Source organism: Protopterus annectens, chromosome 8.part0 (genome assembly GCF_019279795.1).
Source record: "Protopterus annectens isolate FY-2018-M chromosome 8.part0, PAN1.0, whole genome shotgun sequence".
Lineage (NCBI taxonomy): Eukaryota > Metazoa > Chordata > Ceratodontiformes > Protopteridae > Protopterus > Protopterus annectens.
The window spans coordinates 1,426,983,198-1,426,999,856 of record NC_056741.1 but is presented as its reverse complement, the minus strand read 5'-3'; the positions used below and the strand labels follow the sequence as shown (position 1 = coordinate 1,426,999,856).

Below are 16,659 nucleotides of genomic sequence, written 5' to 3'. Positions count from 1 at the left end.
CATGAGAAGTGTTTCTTGCAAGGCCTGTAATGCTAGGAAGACAGCTCTCATTTCCAGGACATTTGTGCATGTGTTGGCCTTTTAACTAAGTGCCTTGAACTGTTCTTCTGAAGAAGACGCCCCAACCCGATCTGGGAGGCATCTCTAGTCACTATAGCCTTGGGTTGGGGGAGAAGAAAGGGACGCCTTCTTCAACTTGACGGGACTGTATCCACCATAAAAGATCATTCTTGCAAGCTTGCTATATTTTGATGTGGTTGATCAAAGTTGGACCACTGGATGGTGAGTATACACTGTAGAATTCTTCTTGCCAATGGAACAAGAAAGTCTGCTACTGACATGGACCCTAAGGCTTGAAAAATCAACCAATCTAATAGAGAAGAATTTTGAATTATCTTTTTGACCAGGAAGTGAATAGATTGAACTCTGGACAGAGAGAAATAAGCTGTGTAAGTAATTGTATTGAGTAAGGCACCAATGAATTTTAGTATTTGTGTTGATTTGGGAGAGATTTTTTGTGATTAACCAAAATCTCCGAGTGAGATCATAATTGGAGTACATAATCTCGAGCTTGAATCAGATGATGCCTGGTCAGAGCAGTTATGAGCCAGTCCAAATATGGAAACACCCAGAATCCTTGTAGTGTCAAGTGAGCTGCTACTACTGCCAGACACTTAGTAAACACCCTGGGGACTGTGGTGAAACCAAAAGGCAGAGCTCTGAATTGTTATTGACTGACTCCAAGGTGGAAGCGTAGCTATCTCTAGGATCATCTGTTCAGTTTGATGTGATAGTACACATCCTGTAGATCTACTGAGCACAGCCAATTGTCCTTGTGCAGGAATGGCAGAATGGACTGAACAGTGACCATCAGGAAATTTTGTACTGAAATGACTGATTCAGATTGCTGAGATCCAAAACTGGTCTCCAGTCCCCTGTTTCTTTGGCACTAAAAAGAATCTTGAATAAGTTCCAGAATATTTCTGGTATTGGTGGACCTATTGGATGACTATTGTTTTTTCTATCAGCCTGTTTATTTCTTCTGCTGCTGCTTCCCTTTGAGTAGGTGGAACATCAGGGATATTTTTCAAAACTGATGGAGGTGGATGGAAAAATACTATTATATAACCTCTGGATATTATCCTCCACACCCATGAATCTTTTGTAGTATCTTGCCAGGCTCTCTGGTGCAGGGATAAATGACCACTGACTGCTTCCTGAGATGAACAGTCAAGCCTGCTTTCAGGAGCACTGATATGACCTGTCAGAGAGGGTATGCCTGGTTTTGCAGACCACCACTGCCCTAGGGGTGGCATCTTTCATTAGAGTTCCCCCCCTCTGCTCCTGGCGGAACTGTCTCCACATGGATCTTATAAGGGCCATGGGATTTCTTGAACCACATTTTCTGACTAGCTCACTGGTTCCTAGAAAAGGTCCTTTGAGGGGTCTAAAAATGGATGCCCACAGAATACAGAGTTTTGCCTTTCTGCTCACACCTAGAGAGCATGTCTTTCACTTTGGGGCCAAATAATGAACTTCCATCAAAGGGACCATTGATAAAGGAAGATGTGAATGGTTTCACATGTCAGACAAGCACATCTAGGCATGTCTTCTGATAGAAATGCTTGAACCCACCATCTGTGTGGTACCCTCAGCTGCATGGGAGATAAGCCTCATGTTCAATTTAGAAATGGACTGGAAGTTAGCCAACTATGAGGCAATGATGCTTTCTTCTTGGGGGGTGAGGTCCCAGAAAAGGATTGGCAAGTTTCTTAATCAAATCCCTCAGAAGTCTTGTGAGTGTGCCAAATAATTCAGCAACTACAGGGTGAAGGTTGCCGAAGTATAGACTCACTTCCCAAACTTATCCAATGCCCTAGATTGGGGGTAGAAAGAGGAACTTTGCTCTGCTAGTTCCTTCTACATGGCTGCCAGTATGACCATGGCATCATCTGATATTCCATTACTCCAACATGTTCTGTCCTTAGGTGGTGTCAAGATCCTATCTGGTCTCTTAGGGATAGACTCAGTGAAATCAGGTTCCTTCCACGCCCATCAAGAGATCCAATCAATGAGCTCACTGGTGGGTGGAGTCACCCAGGAGGTAGACAGGCCAGCTCCAAAAGCCTCCAGGTATACAGACACCTCTTGGGAAGGGATGTCGAACAACCAACCACCTCTTTGCTTTAGGAGTTGTAGAGTGTCTCCAAATGAGACATCAGGTGGTTATCTTGGGGATCCTTCCCCCTCATCAAGGTTGGCATCTTCTGTGACAGATTCTTGTGGAGAGTCCAAGTGCCTCCTTTTGCATTTTTTCTTCATGTGCATTTCTTCAGTTGGATGCTCTGGAGAAGAATCAGAAGAAATTAGTATACCCTGCTGGGTATCCTGGTGACTGATTTGGGCTGGCTGTCCCAGTGGCACAGTTGGTTGAGGAGCTAGACACAGAGATGAATGGAGTTAGGTTGCCAGCTCTGAAGAAATGAGAGAAGTCTGAACTCTAGGAAGAGAGAAAACTTTCCCCACTATTTTGAATTCAGAATGCCTCAGAGAGAAGGAGAATGACAGTCCTGAGAAAACATGCTTATGGACCATATGCTCCCTCTTCCCCAGAAGCACACTACTTGAGGAAGGAATCAGAGCTGAGCTGTCTAGTGCGGAGGGGCAGAGACAGCTCAGACAACTTCACAGTTGACTCCAGCTCCCCATATCTGGTGCCAAAGCTCTATATGCCTGTCCATCCAGAGATGTCACTGGAGTCGAAGATATTAGAATCTTTGGATCTGATGTGGACAACTCTGTAATCTTCAGATTCAATGGCTCTGAAACCAGTGGTTCAATTGGAGAAAGAGCCAGTAAATGGGAGGGTAGCAGTGATAAAGGTCTCTGGACATGCTGAGGTGAATCCAGAAAAATCTCCATTTTAATTTGCATCAAGAGGAACTTCCTCATCATCCTGTCCACATTAGCTTCAGTCAGACACTTGGAAGATCTTACAGAGAATGCTGTTGTAGATGGCCAGGAGTGGTAATGTCTCAGTGACCATTCCAAAAAAGGAGAAGGGAGCCGAGAAGCAACAGAATCTGGGACAGTTGCAGTGATCAGATCTGAGGTGATTTTTCTGGTTAAGGTTTTGGATCCAAAGAAGTCAGATATGACACTTTTGGTACTTTACTAGGAGGTTCAGATACTGGAGCTGAAGATTATGCAGGCTCTGGGGAATGTTTCCGAGCGTCTTGCCAGATATGTGGGGGTGAGCCCCAGATGATGTTGAAATAGGCTTTAAGCTTATTTTTTCTATCAATTAAGGCTCTCAGATTAAAGGCCTTACAGATTTCATAATTAGAGTCATGGTGTGCTGGGCCTAAACAATGCATGCACTTTGAATGTGCAACAGACAATGGTACTTTGTGATTGCAGACCACACACTTCTTGAAGCCAGAATGTTTCTTTGATATCATTTCAAACAGCAAAGAAACAGAAGAAGATTAATAGTAAAGAGTTTTTTTTAATTAAATTAGGAAAGGGAAAGGGAAATACCAACTGTGGTAATTAAGAGGTACTTTAAGCATGGTAAAGGGAGGACACCAGCAATAGTAACCGAGAAATACATGAGTAATAAAATAAAAAGGAAAATTAAAGGGCGGATAGCATTGGAAAGGTTATAAAGTTAAAAAATAGAAAGTTATAAAGGCTTTAAAGATATAAAGATAATATTCTAACTCACAAGAATAATCGCTAACACTCGACAGTATGCAGTGACCACATCCATACGCTAATGTGGCAAGCAAGATCTGAGGTATGTTAAGTCATAAGGGAATTATGGGTAGGGGAGGGGCTCAAGAGTTTTAGTGTTCCATGAGTTGGAAGAAGAGGCCCAGTCAGACTCAAAAGTTGAGGAGTGAATAAAATGAAAACATCAGAGTGATTTTTAAAAGGGTCTTGAGAGTAGGTCAGCAGTATAAGGTAAATCTTCATGATGAATTATTTATATTCTCTAGAGTTTTCAATAGTCAGTGAGATGACTTAGTGACTGTCAATGTGGTGACATTATGATAAAGGTATCTGTCACACAGCATCATTTATGGGGTGGTTATATCTTAGTCTCCAGTTTGGGTATGAATATAGTTCCCATGCTGAGTGCTTTTCTGTGTGTTATGTCTGGGTTATATAACTTCCTCCCACATCTCTGAATCATGCTTGTTGATCAGCTATTCTAAACCTTTTGCAGTTTCATCTGATCTTCTGGAACAGACTGTAGCTGTAAAGTGTAAAATAAGTTCAATTTGATTACATAAACATAACTATGCTTTCTCTGAGTAACACAGCATATTGTATTTTACATGAACATTTTAATACTGTAGATAGTATCTTGCCACATGAAGAGGGAACACCATCTTTGCATGAGAGTTTTCTTTCCTTTTTAGCCAAAAATAATTATTCTTAGTTTATATCCATATAGTTAAAACTGATATTAAATAATGTACAAAATGAGAAGCTACCAGTGACTGTTTAAGTAACCTTCACACCACTGGGGGATATTGCTGTAGTCCAAGATGTACCCATAGCTCTTTGCAAATTTTATTTTACCTCTTCTATTCCTCCACCATTAACTTGAAGTGAATAACTGTGTGCATAATACACGGTCCCTTTCTTTTAGGATACAACAATGTTTAACAGTGAGGTTTCGGGGGTGACTTCAGAAACATCAGCAAAGTAGTGCCTTGTTCTGAAGATTCACTGGAAAAAATGTAATCTGGAAATGCTACAGTGTTGAATTATTACAGTATTTTAGAGATGATCCTGCAGTAATAAATAACTTTAAAAGTAAACAATCATTATGTACATTATTTTTATGTACAAATCAGAAGCAAAAACTTTCAGAGGGAAATGTGTTCTCTAGCTCTAATATGTTGACTCTGGATGAACAGAATTCACTGTACAACTCCCTCTGTCTTTCTTCAACAGCTTCCTTACCTGTAAAAGATGGAAATATTTAAATCAGTAAAAGTAGTTAGGGTCACTTCTATTATTATTTTATACATAATCCTTTAGAGCTATAGCAGTATTCTCTTTCCCAAATTATACAGATTAATGTTCCTTACACTCCAAGCACCTCACAGAGCAGTATGATACAGGAGAAACATTCTTGGTATTCCAAGCACATCACACATGTTCAAATGCTTAGATGGAACAAAAAGCTGACAGCTACCGTATTTAACTTATTTACCCCAGCATGAAGGTCTCCTATAAGCCTAAAACATCAAGTAATTGTAGTGTAAAGCCAACAATTGTTCAATGAAATATATTGCAATACCTTTTTCCAGCTCTAGAGTATTTTATTCTGCCACTGTCTGTATGGTGTTCTGCATGTTCTCTCTGTGTTTCAACAGGTTTTCCTCATGTACTGTGGTTTCTACTAACCTCCCAAAAACATGCAGGCTGGCTGACTGACTCCAATAGCTGATTAATGCTGACAGCACTGACTGTGTTGTGGTGTTAATCACACCTGTCTCTCTTTGTGGGTTGTCCTGTTTCATTCCATCTATCAGTACATGAAAGATAAACCTCACAAAGTACTTTCATTTTGCAGCAACTTTATCATGTTACTAAAGATAGGGTATTCATTGACACAATTAAGCACTTTACATGTGAGAAAATGTCTTCATTTGAACAAGAAATTCAAAATTTGCTTTTCTTATCCAGCTAAAAAGATTTTCTTACATGTAACTCTTTATTTGACTTTCAGAACAAGGCAACTATGTCCCAGCCTGCCAGCGGTCAGATTTGTGCTAACCATACCCATTCAGGATTAACACTGACCCATAATGACCCATAATGCAATGCAGAGTAACATATGACTAACAGAACTTGGAGAGTAAGCCCCTTCTTTACTTTTTCAAAGAAAAAGGCAAGCATGTGGAGATAAACAAAAGCTTGGAATACTGTAACTAAAAAGGTTTTATGCCTCTAAGAAGTGTCTTCAAGGAAGTACGTTGAAAACAATCATGGCAATTTTTTAGAAATATGTGAATGGAAAAAATGATTAATCCCAGGCTGCTTTTGGAGAAAATGAATCCTCTCACTGCCAGAGGCAGGAAGACAGTGGAGCTCTACCACTGGCAAAGGTAAAAGGACAGTGAAACTCTGCCTCTGCTGCAACACTGTCAATGGTAAAAGGACAGAGGAGCTCGTCTTCACCACTGTCAGAGATAAAAGACAGAGGAGCTCTTCCTCACCACTGTCAGATGTAAAAGGACAGATGAGCTCTGCCTCACCACTGTCAGAGGTAAAAGGACAGAGGAGCTCTGCCTCTCCACTGTCAGAGGTAAAAGGACAGAGGAGCTCTGCCGTATCACTGTCAGAGGTAAAAGGAAAATGAAGTTCTGTTGCATGGGTGACAAAAGTCAGAAGGGCGATGGAGCAGTATGTCATCGCTGACAGAAGCTAATGGACAATGAGACTTTGTCATATCACTGATAAATTTAACAGGAGAATGGAACTCTGTCTTGCTTCTGACAAAGGTAAAAGGAGAATTTAGCTGTCTCATCATCATCATCATCAGAGGTAGAATCACAACAGAGCTCAGTGTCTCTCCACTTAGAGAGACCAACAAAAAAAAGCTAAACTGCAGATCACTGAAAATTATGACTGAGATGGTTGTCTCTCTTCAGTTGTCCTTTTCCATGAGGCAGATCACTTATATAATTAAATGCACCTTTTTATTGTAGTACCTATGACACAAGATACAAGGATGCAGCAAACTAGAGACCAGGGTCTTTATGGCTTTTCCTGACAAAGATGAGAGGCTGGTCACAGTCCAACATAAGGAATATATCTTTACCGCTATTGTTCATAGGTAGTTACTAGGCACAAGGTCCAGGAGACCATTAAGGAGCCTAGCCCAATTCTCAATTGCTCTAGAGAACTGTCTGGTTAAGTGACTTGGTCAAATTCCAAAGTAGCCAAATAGAGACTGTGGGAATCAAATCCAGGACTACAGGAAACCATTGTAATAACAATGAACAAAGAACATATAGCCTATGTTCTGCTCTGGTTGCTGTACCATGGTAGCACACTAGAGGTGGATACCCAATAGCATAACCAACATGCATAGTGGACCAGCCACTGGGACATAATCAAGGCCATAAACCCAGCTAGTCTCTTGCTCCTCCTAAGCAAAATCAGTTCAGGGAGATATGTTTCCCTTTCTTATTCCACTGATACAGTCATTGAGACATTGCTTCATACCAAAGCTAGGGACTGTTTCCTCCTCTTACAAATATATTCTGGTTTTGAATCAGACACTTACTCTAACTGGTGGGAACCACAAGATATAATGCCTTCAAAATAAGGAAGTTCTTTTCATGACCTTGACCCCATGGTATCTAACCTGACAAGCTTGAGATAGTATGACTTTTGCTCTTGTCAACCAGATGACCTATTTACTGCACAGAAGCTTAGATGTGCCACTAAGGCAGAAGCTAAGTTCTAGAGAAATCCAGGTTTATCTTTGAACACCATACAAACCAGTTATGTTATTAATTTTAAAGCTTTAGTGTGCTTTAACTTACAGGTCTTCATTGGATGGTATTCTGGCATTAAAGAAATCCACATGTTACATCTTTTAGGTAATGGCTGAAAGCCTACTTTCTGGCTAGGACAACAGATAGATTCATAGGTGAGAACTAAGCTGGCTCCCTTGTAGGCCATTTTAAGCCTAGCCAGTTTCCAATTTTGTGCTGAAAATAACCTACCCAATTTAGTTATGGATTGATCTTACTCATTCCATGGTCAATAATTATATATTACGCCTAATGAGCATAACTGGGATCATACCATAGATAATTTGAGGTAACCCATGCATGGGATAAACAATTTAAGAACTGCCTCTGCCCATTAGTAGTACAGGAAGCAGTCCTGGGGTAACATTTCTGTTTCCCATCCATAGATCTAATTTGTGCATGAATATGGACAGGGATGAACTTTGTTTCATGTGGATGGGGAGTCTGTTCCACGGCAGCAGTATCCTCTGCGAGATACAGCTGTCCCTACAGTCAACTCTGTTGATGTTGCAGAAAAGGTTTAGATCCCTAAACCACATATTGCAGATGACATTTCACTTGATGATGCTTAGTAAATCCCCCAGTAGTGAGTCAGAGGATGCGTTGTACGACAGACTCAAGTCACCTCTTAGCAGTCTGGAAGATACTGAGTATAGTAACTGGGCTTTGAGTTGGTCCATGTAGGAAATGTTGTTTAAGCCTTGTATCCTTTTAGTAAGGTATCTCCGTGGATATTCCACTTATTGTTTGTGTCTGGACAGATATTTGTTGTCTGTATTCATCATTTTATCTAAATCTGATATAGTACAGACATCCTGGTCATTGATCCATCCTATAGTTGATCATTGTTTGATCTGAATTTTATCTCAAGAAGCATGCATATCTTAACTACCTAACTGAATAAATAAATAAAAAGAGGCAGTTCAAAAGGTATCCTTTGGTTTAATGAGCTTCTTTTTGTACCCAAAAGGTAGAGGGTTTAATTCCTTTTACCTCAGTTTACCGACTGTGCAACTATGAGCAAGTCACTTAACCAAAGAGTGGTACTAGGTTGCCTGTGAAATTGACACTTGTATCCAGTGCATTTTCTAGTTAACAGATGGGTAAACATAAGGCAACAGTAAAGACAATTTAAAAGTCTAGCAATAGCTTTTGCTGAAATGGATTGAATTAGAAGATTTTTTTAAACCCAAGGTACAGCAGTCTTATGCTTTATTAAATTTATCAAACTGTGACAACATGGTGCTGTGCTGTAAGCTAAAAATGTGGATGCAATTCCACTCATTTACACAAAAGTTGTTTCTGAGTTTTCTTGATTTCATCTCCCTGTCTGTCTAGACACTGCCCTGCTCATTTACTCACTTGACTAATACATGAGGGAACATAGTCTATGATATACAATCACATCAAAAAGAGTTCACTGGCTACTGCCTCCATTACGTAGACATTTTGATCCTGACTCTTCCCAAGATCACCTGGATTTGATTAGCTGCTTGGGCACCAAAGGAGCAGTTATTTAGATATGGACATAAACATTCTATACTGGGTCACCCATCTCAGTGGGAGGGGAATGGCAGGGTTAGAAACCACAAGTATAACATTTGGACTCATTGTAGGGGGATTGTAAGTCATCCTAACAGTGGATTATTCTTCAGCTGAACATTGTGTGTATGAAATAGTATGCACAAACAATGGCTTAGTGTACAGAGCATTGCACTTATACTGTGTTGTCTAGCCAATGGGAGTGGGAGTGTTAGGATCATCTATAATAGCTGTATGATAGCTGTGATCCCTGGCTATCACCTCCTCCTCTCAATGTCTCATGATGTTGGGAGCTCATGGAGAATATCTCAGGAGATGCGGGTTGATGGTGGAGGATCAAAAATATGATAAAATGAAGTAGTTTACTGCTAGGCTTGTGACTGTTTTATCAGGTAATTTGTTATTGAAGTATCTTTTACAAATCTTAACTGCAGATAGAGAAATAAAAGTACATAAATTTACATCATCTGTAGACATACTGCAGGATTGTTCTGTACATACATATAAAGGTTTTATTGCATTTCAACACATTTAGTCCTGGACTTCTGGGTAGATGGTGGATCTTGAATAAACTGACTCATAATTATGTTAAGCTAATATATGGAAAAACATTGGAAGGTACAGAAGTTAAACACAATTTCATAACAAAAAAAATGGGTAGCATCTTTTAGAGGACTGGATTGGATATATGAAAGGACAATGGGAAAATCACATCAAAATATTTGATTTCCACATGCTTTGGAGATAGTGTACATTTAAAAAGAAAATCAAACTGCTAAAAAAATTGCAATGTATATTGAACTTAAAATATACAAAAGAACCACAGAAACAACGTAAAAGGGTAAAAGTTGAAGAACTTGGCAAATTGAGCTTAGTATTATTCTACTAAAAGTGACAGTAATGTAGATACAGACGTATGTGAACAAGGTGGTCTTCTTCTGATAATTCTAGAACATACTTATGTATCCAGGGCTATTTTGAAGTCATAGCTTTGAGTTACCAACTGACTTGCTCTGGGCTACATTTTGTTGCAGTCAGATCCAAGTGTCTCAAGTATGATTTGTGCTATCTTATCTGGACAAAAATACAGTTTTCACCCAGATGCCCACACCTAGGTGTGCCATTGTTGTCTATTTATGCAACAATAGCACCACAGGGTTAAATCTATTTTTTGTTTGTTAAGTATGCCAAAATTCCACTGTTTTAATTCATTGTTTTTTGTCTTGCACCTCTTCTAGCTTAGTTATAGTTTTGTACTAGTAAATATAATTATTTTCTTTATTCTTCTGATCTAGAGTTGCTGTTTTATTTCACAGTTCACACTTGACTTGTATCTGGATTCTAACACCTACCTACCTGTCCCTACTTCTTCTTATAGGTTCATAGGTTCATAGGTAGGTACTAGGCTATTGGCCTTAGGGCCTATATAAGCTTAGCCAAAAAATGTACCCTGGCTTTCTCCACCCAAGAAAATCATTTTCCTGTGCCCCTGTCAAGCACAGCCACAGAAGTGATTCCTGGGGTGAATTCCCCATTTCCCATCCGATCATCAAGATTTTTCTTGAAGAGTGCTAATGAGGAGCTCTGTTTGACATAGATAGGTAGTCTGCTCCAGAGTATGGGAAGTCTCTGGGACAGGAATCTATCCCTCCAGCATGTTCTGTTTATTGTGGTGACAAGGTTTAGGTCCCTAAAGCATGTAGCTCTGAGAGATTGGGATTTCTTTAAATGGAGCATGTCCAACAGCTCTGGGTTTGACATAGCTTTGTATGTTAGGCAGAGATCACCCCTGAGTAGGCGATATGTGATGGAGTAAAGCTGTAGTTTTTTGAGACGGTCTGCATAGGGCATCTGTTTGAGGCCAGTAATCCTCTTTGTGAGGTATTTCTGTGGCCTTTCCAGTTGTTGTAGATGTCTTGTGAGGTACATACCAAAAGGGGCGCTATACTCTATAATGGGTCTAATGAGTGATGAGTAGAGGTGAACAATGACCTCTTTTTTTCTGGATGAGAAACCTTTTGTGATGAGATGAGCCGCGTAGAAGGATTTCCTGACCACTGTGGCGATGTGATTATCAAAGGAGAGACCTCTGTCCACCTGTGTCCCAAGGTCTCTTATCACATTTATGGCATTAAGTAGACTACCAGCTATGTGGTAGTTCATGGGTACAGAGTTTTTACCAAAGGGGATGACAATGCACTTTTTGGCATTGGCATTCTTCTTCATTCTTTCCTTTACTTCTCTACTGGCTATAGTTTTCTTTCTCTATTCTTAGTTTGCTACCATTTCTGCATTCTTTTTATTTTGTAATAGATGAAAGGAGCTTGACAGAACTGATTATGAACTGTTTGTTTCTAATTTCTGTCCCTGATCAGACCCTTACACTAACCCAGAAGCTGCCCTTTGACTACTCTTCTTCTGCAAATTCTCCTTCCATCTTACTTTCTCTGTCCTTCAGAACCAGCTTGATTGTATGATGATCTTATTGTTGACCATTCTTTACTATTTCTTACAAATTTGCTGTGCATTCATGACTGATTTACTGGATCCAAATATTAATTTGCAGTCCTGAGACTACTAAAACATTTAACTTGCATAACTAGATATTACTATTTTGCATGAGGCTGTACAACTGCTTAAATGTGAACAAGTACATTTTCACTACCTCTACTCTCCATTCTTCACTTATGTCCATACTGCTATCTAATTTTCTTCTCCAATTTCTCTCTAAATATACCATAAGCCTGTTTTTCCTCCTCACTTCATATTGCAATTCCTATTTGTATTAGACTAATTCACCTTTAATTTCTTTACAAACTGTGTAAAATTTCTCTAATATTAAATGACTGTCACATACCTTGTAACAACTCTTAACTAATGTTTTTATATTATGTGTATTTTGTTATAATTATTTAAAATGCATATTTTTTGTTTTATTTTTGAAGACTGTAAAATTATTGTTCTTAGAATGTTTTGTAATAATTTGGAGCTTTTCTCCCCAGGCTTCTACCTACACAGACTTTACTGGTAATCTAATGTCAATAAATAAATAAATAAATAAATAATAAATAAAGCATAGGAACTAGGTGTCATCAAAAATGTATAATAACACAGATGATCTTCACATTTTTTCTTGTGTTTGTCTGTTCTTTTCAGTGCTGTCACAGGGGTTGGGATATTGTACAGGTTCAGGACGACTTCCTGGATTGTGATCAAATATGTGGTAATATGACCAAGTCAGGTGACTGTGGATGTGGTACTGCATCACCTGACTCACTGCTGTGTATTATTTCAATCAAGCTGGAGATAGGCATGGCATATTACTCCCAGCACCAGCTGGAATCACTTGCTACTTACTGAACGGTCTATAATATTGGACTATAATGTTTAAAGAAATGGCTAACAAAGAAAACAGAGCAATAATATTGTTTTATAGGTGAAACAATGAATAAAACAGTTGTACCCTACTTCCATCCTCCCCCTGCTGTACCAGATGAATTGCTTGTTCATTTTCTAAGTTCTTGATGCTGGGATCTGCCCCATGCTTGAGAAGAAGTTTGACAATTTCTTCCTGGTTTATTTCATTTCTCAGGGCTGCTGCCATATGCAAAGCTGTGTTGCCATGTGCCTAGAATATAAAGAAGAAAGGACAGAGTTAAATAGCACAGTTTTTATTAATGTTCATATTTTTTATCCATTTCTGTTTACTCTAGGATCTATAGTAAAGTATGAATGCACTGTGCAGTCAGGTAAAGCTGGTTATCAGTAGAACATTGGACTGTCTGGACTGGAAGCTCTAACTATACAAAGGAAATGCAGACAATGTCCATTGACAAGTGTACAAATGTAAACAGCTGAAAGCATAGATAATTAACCTTGTGCATTCAAAATTTATATATTTTCATAAACAGGAATCATACATTTTCATAAACAGGAATCATGTTTCTTTCTTTATGACTCAGCAATCTCTCTTGTTTGAATTCTGACAATCACATTTCTGTAACAGTAGGAAATCTAACCAGTAGCTGACTATTATGGAAGCAGAATGTAATGAATTACTACTAAGGCTTTTGTTCTTATGATGGGGCTAAAAGTAACCTCACATAACATTTTTCAAAGACCACTTTTTATTAAAAGGCCGTAATTTTGTTGCGTTAATTTAGATTTGTAAAATAAATATGTTGGAGTTTGTAGGAATGAAACACTACTATATGAAATACAATTTTAGTAAAAATTAGCATAATGAAAGCTATAGACAAGGTAGGGAATCATAACTTACCCAAAGTTGCAGCTACTTTGTAGTTGGGCATATTAAATTAGGACCCTGGGTGTTCAGGGTGCTTTGAACTTATACTTGACAAAAGAAAATATGTTTATAAAAAGTCAATGCATTTACTATCAGTTAACAGCAGACCCTCTGTAGGCCTAAGCAAGACTTTATTTACTGTAAACAGTTGAGTAGTATATTTGACATCAGCACATTAAAAAAGAAGCAAGAGGTGTGGTGCTATTTATTTACAGTAAACAAAGAGGCAAATGCTCTTAGTTATGCCTCATTAAACGAATATAAAAACATTTTAGATGTCTTAGTCACAAGAGGCTCGTAGTAAAACTTTAATTTAATATTAGGTTTTGGTGACTAGGGTAGGGAGGTTTCCACCCTTGAAAAGCAAAGCTTTACCTTAATTTTCCTTTTAATGAAAATACTATGAAAGTCTGTCATTTTTTCTGTAGGCTATTTCAGGGACATTTTTTTCTACGTAGACTTCAACTGTATAATAGCCTTCAGATACGCTTTGGCATGATTACTTGAAATACATGTTCTCTTTATTAATTATCTTGACAGTTGGGTGTTTTGCCTAAAAGAAGGTTGTACTCAAAATCAGTTTTTTCATTTGCCTGTTGGAACTTAATGGGAAACTGCATGCGAAATGTTAAATGTCTGTATTATGTACATATTGTCATTCATGGATATTTTCATACTGAGTTCAGATTCGTGAAAATAGCAATAAAATCATATTTTTAAATGTAAACTTACAGAGATTTAAATGTTAAGTATGGAAAGAAACAGCAGACAATATGAAAACTCTTTGAAATGTATTTTTCTTACAAGTATAACTGTAACAAACATTCAAGTGTCCAGAACAACCAGATAAACTGGTCTAGCTGGTTCAGCAGTTATTATAAGAAAAAAAAAATATTGGTTAAATATTCCCAAACATTTATGATAACTTATGCAAACTGCCTTCGTTTGGCGACTCTGGGAAATTTTACACCTGATGGTATCAGTGGCTCGATTCTATAAGTCTGATACAGAAAGACAAAACAAAACAAACCTTTCACATTTCTGGCATAATTTTGGAACACGACTGTATCAAATAACATATGGTGTTGTATGTTGCAAAGTGAACATGACTATATCAAATAACATATGGTGTTGTATGTTGCAAAATACTATGTACTTTATCTTTCAGCCTTCTGTTTATCAGTCAGATTAGTTTGGAAATTTTGTGACTTTTTTTGCAAATTAGTTTTTATCATGTTACTGCTTCACTATAGAAGTTGACATATGTTTTTCCATTCCTGGTGTTCCTTTCCGAATGTGTACTAATAATTTCATCTGTTCCAGATGATCAGGCAAGTTTTATATTCTGTGTTCAGCTGTTATTGGTGTCACATCTCTTGCTGGACTTATCAGGCCCCATGTGCACATCACGCACATGTATACATTTGCATACTTGTGAACAAACATCTATTATTACAGCAACTTCAGCTTTAAGGTCAAGAATCTGAAATCTAAACATATATACCCATTGTGGTCAGTCTGTTTACAAGTAAATGTACTGTGCGATAAGTAATTTGGAAAAAATGTGGTGGTGAAACATGTCTTTGAATGATCTACACATGAAACATTTTTTTTCTAACTTGTAGTGAAGAAACTACAGGGTTTTGCTCATTTGAATTGTAGAAACTATAAGCCCAGTCAGAACCAGACTACTATGAGTTATCCAACTAACCAAAACTAAATGTATATGCATATCAACTTACCAGTGGCTTTTATGTCTCCTGCTGCCCTGCAAGTACAGGTAGAATGTGGAAACAGGCTTGTACGTCAGCAGGAGAAATCTGAAGGAGAGCAGATGACACAAACAAAGTGATTTTTTTTTTATTATTTAAAAAAGTAGTGGACTGATCTGCAGGTACCCATTTTAGCCACCCCTCATGAACATTGTCTGGTTAAGTGTCTTGCTCAGAATAATACAAGTAGGTAAACAGAGGCTGAAGAAATCAAACCGTCGACTAAAAGATTAAACTTGTTCATAGGTTCATAGGTAGGTACTAGGCTATCCGCCCGAGGGCATTTATAAGCCTAGCCAGGGTGTGTCAGCTTTCACTGCCCCATTGATTAATTAACTGAGCCTCTGTCAAGCAGAGCCAATGAAGTGATCCCAGGGGTATATTTTCTGTTAGCCATCCACTCGTCAAGGTTTCATTTGAAGAGTGTTAGTGAGGGGCTCTGCCTAATGTAGTTAGGAATTTTCTTCCAAAGCATGGAGAGTCTCTGTGACAGGAATCTATCCCTCCAGCATGTTCTACTTATTGTTGTGGTGAGGTTTAGCTCACTAGAGCGAGTGGCTCGCAGTGACTTGGATTTCTTTAGGTGGAGCATGTCCATTAATTCTGAGTTGGACATGGCTTTGTAAGTCAGGCAGAGATCACCTCTGAGTAAGCGATATGCCACTGAGTACAGCCGGAGTTTTTCCAGTCAGGCTGCATAGGACATATGTTTGAGGCCTGTAATCCTCTTGGTGAGGTACTTTTGTGGTCTTTCTAGCTGGTGGAAGTGTCTTGTGAGGTACATCCCAAATGGCGCATTGTACTCTATGATGGGTCTAATGATTAACGGGTAGAGGGGCACTATAACCTCTTTATTTCTAGATGCGAACCCTTTAGTAATTAGATAGGCTACATAGAAGGATTTCCTAACTACTTTGGCAATATGATTGCCAAAGGAGAGATTACTATCTACCTGGGTCCCCAGATCTCTTATTACCTCTTCTGTATTAAGGGGGCTGCCACCTATGTGGTAATTCATGGGTATTTTGTTTTTCCCAAATGGGTGACTATGCATTTTTTGGTGTTTAGCTTGAGACCATGACTTTGACACCAGTGGTTTGTCTCAGTAAGGCCCTTTTGGAGAATGTCCATGTCAGCCAGAGAGTCAGTTATGGCTCCCAGTTTGCAGTCATCAGCAAACTTGGTTAGCCATAGTCCTCCTGTGTTTGCCTGTACTTCTAAGAGGTATATGCTGAACAGTAGTGGTCCCAGGACCGAGCCTCATGGGACACCACCTGTGACTGGTTTAGAGTCAGACCTGGAGCCCGCTATTCTTACCAAGTTAGTTCTGTCTGTAAGCCAGTTGGCAACCCATCTCGTGACATAGGGGTTTATGTTCAGGCTGGTGAGTTTTTCTATAATTCCTGAGTAGGGAATGGTGTCAAAAGCCTTGGTGAGGTCAAGGTAGGCTGTGTGAACCACCTTCCCCTCATCT

The 16,659-nt window shown here is 38.9% G+C and overlaps 1 protein-coding gene across 2 annotated transcripts in view; it reads right to left on the bottom strand.

Moving 5' to 3' along the window:
* Nucleotides 1-4,341: 4,341 nt before the first annotated feature.
* The window catches only part of LOC122808101 (NF-kappa-B inhibitor delta-like), a 157,823-nt gene continuing 145,505 nt past the window's right edge, over nt 4,342-16,659 (bottom strand). The window contains exons 2-3 of one of the 2 annotated variants that reach the window (XM_044079071.1): nt 12,576-12,735; nt 4,342-4,977 (exon numbers count right to left, since the gene is read on the bottom strand). In XM_044079071.1, coding sequence (XP_043935006.1) covers nt 4,865-4,977; nt 12,576-12,735 — 273 coding nt within the window. In that variant the 3' untranslated portion in view covers nt 4,342-4,864. Of the gene's footprint in view, nt 4,978-12,570; nt 12,736-16,659 lie in introns of both variants that reach the window. The other variant, XM_044079072.1, reaches the window with a different exon arrangement.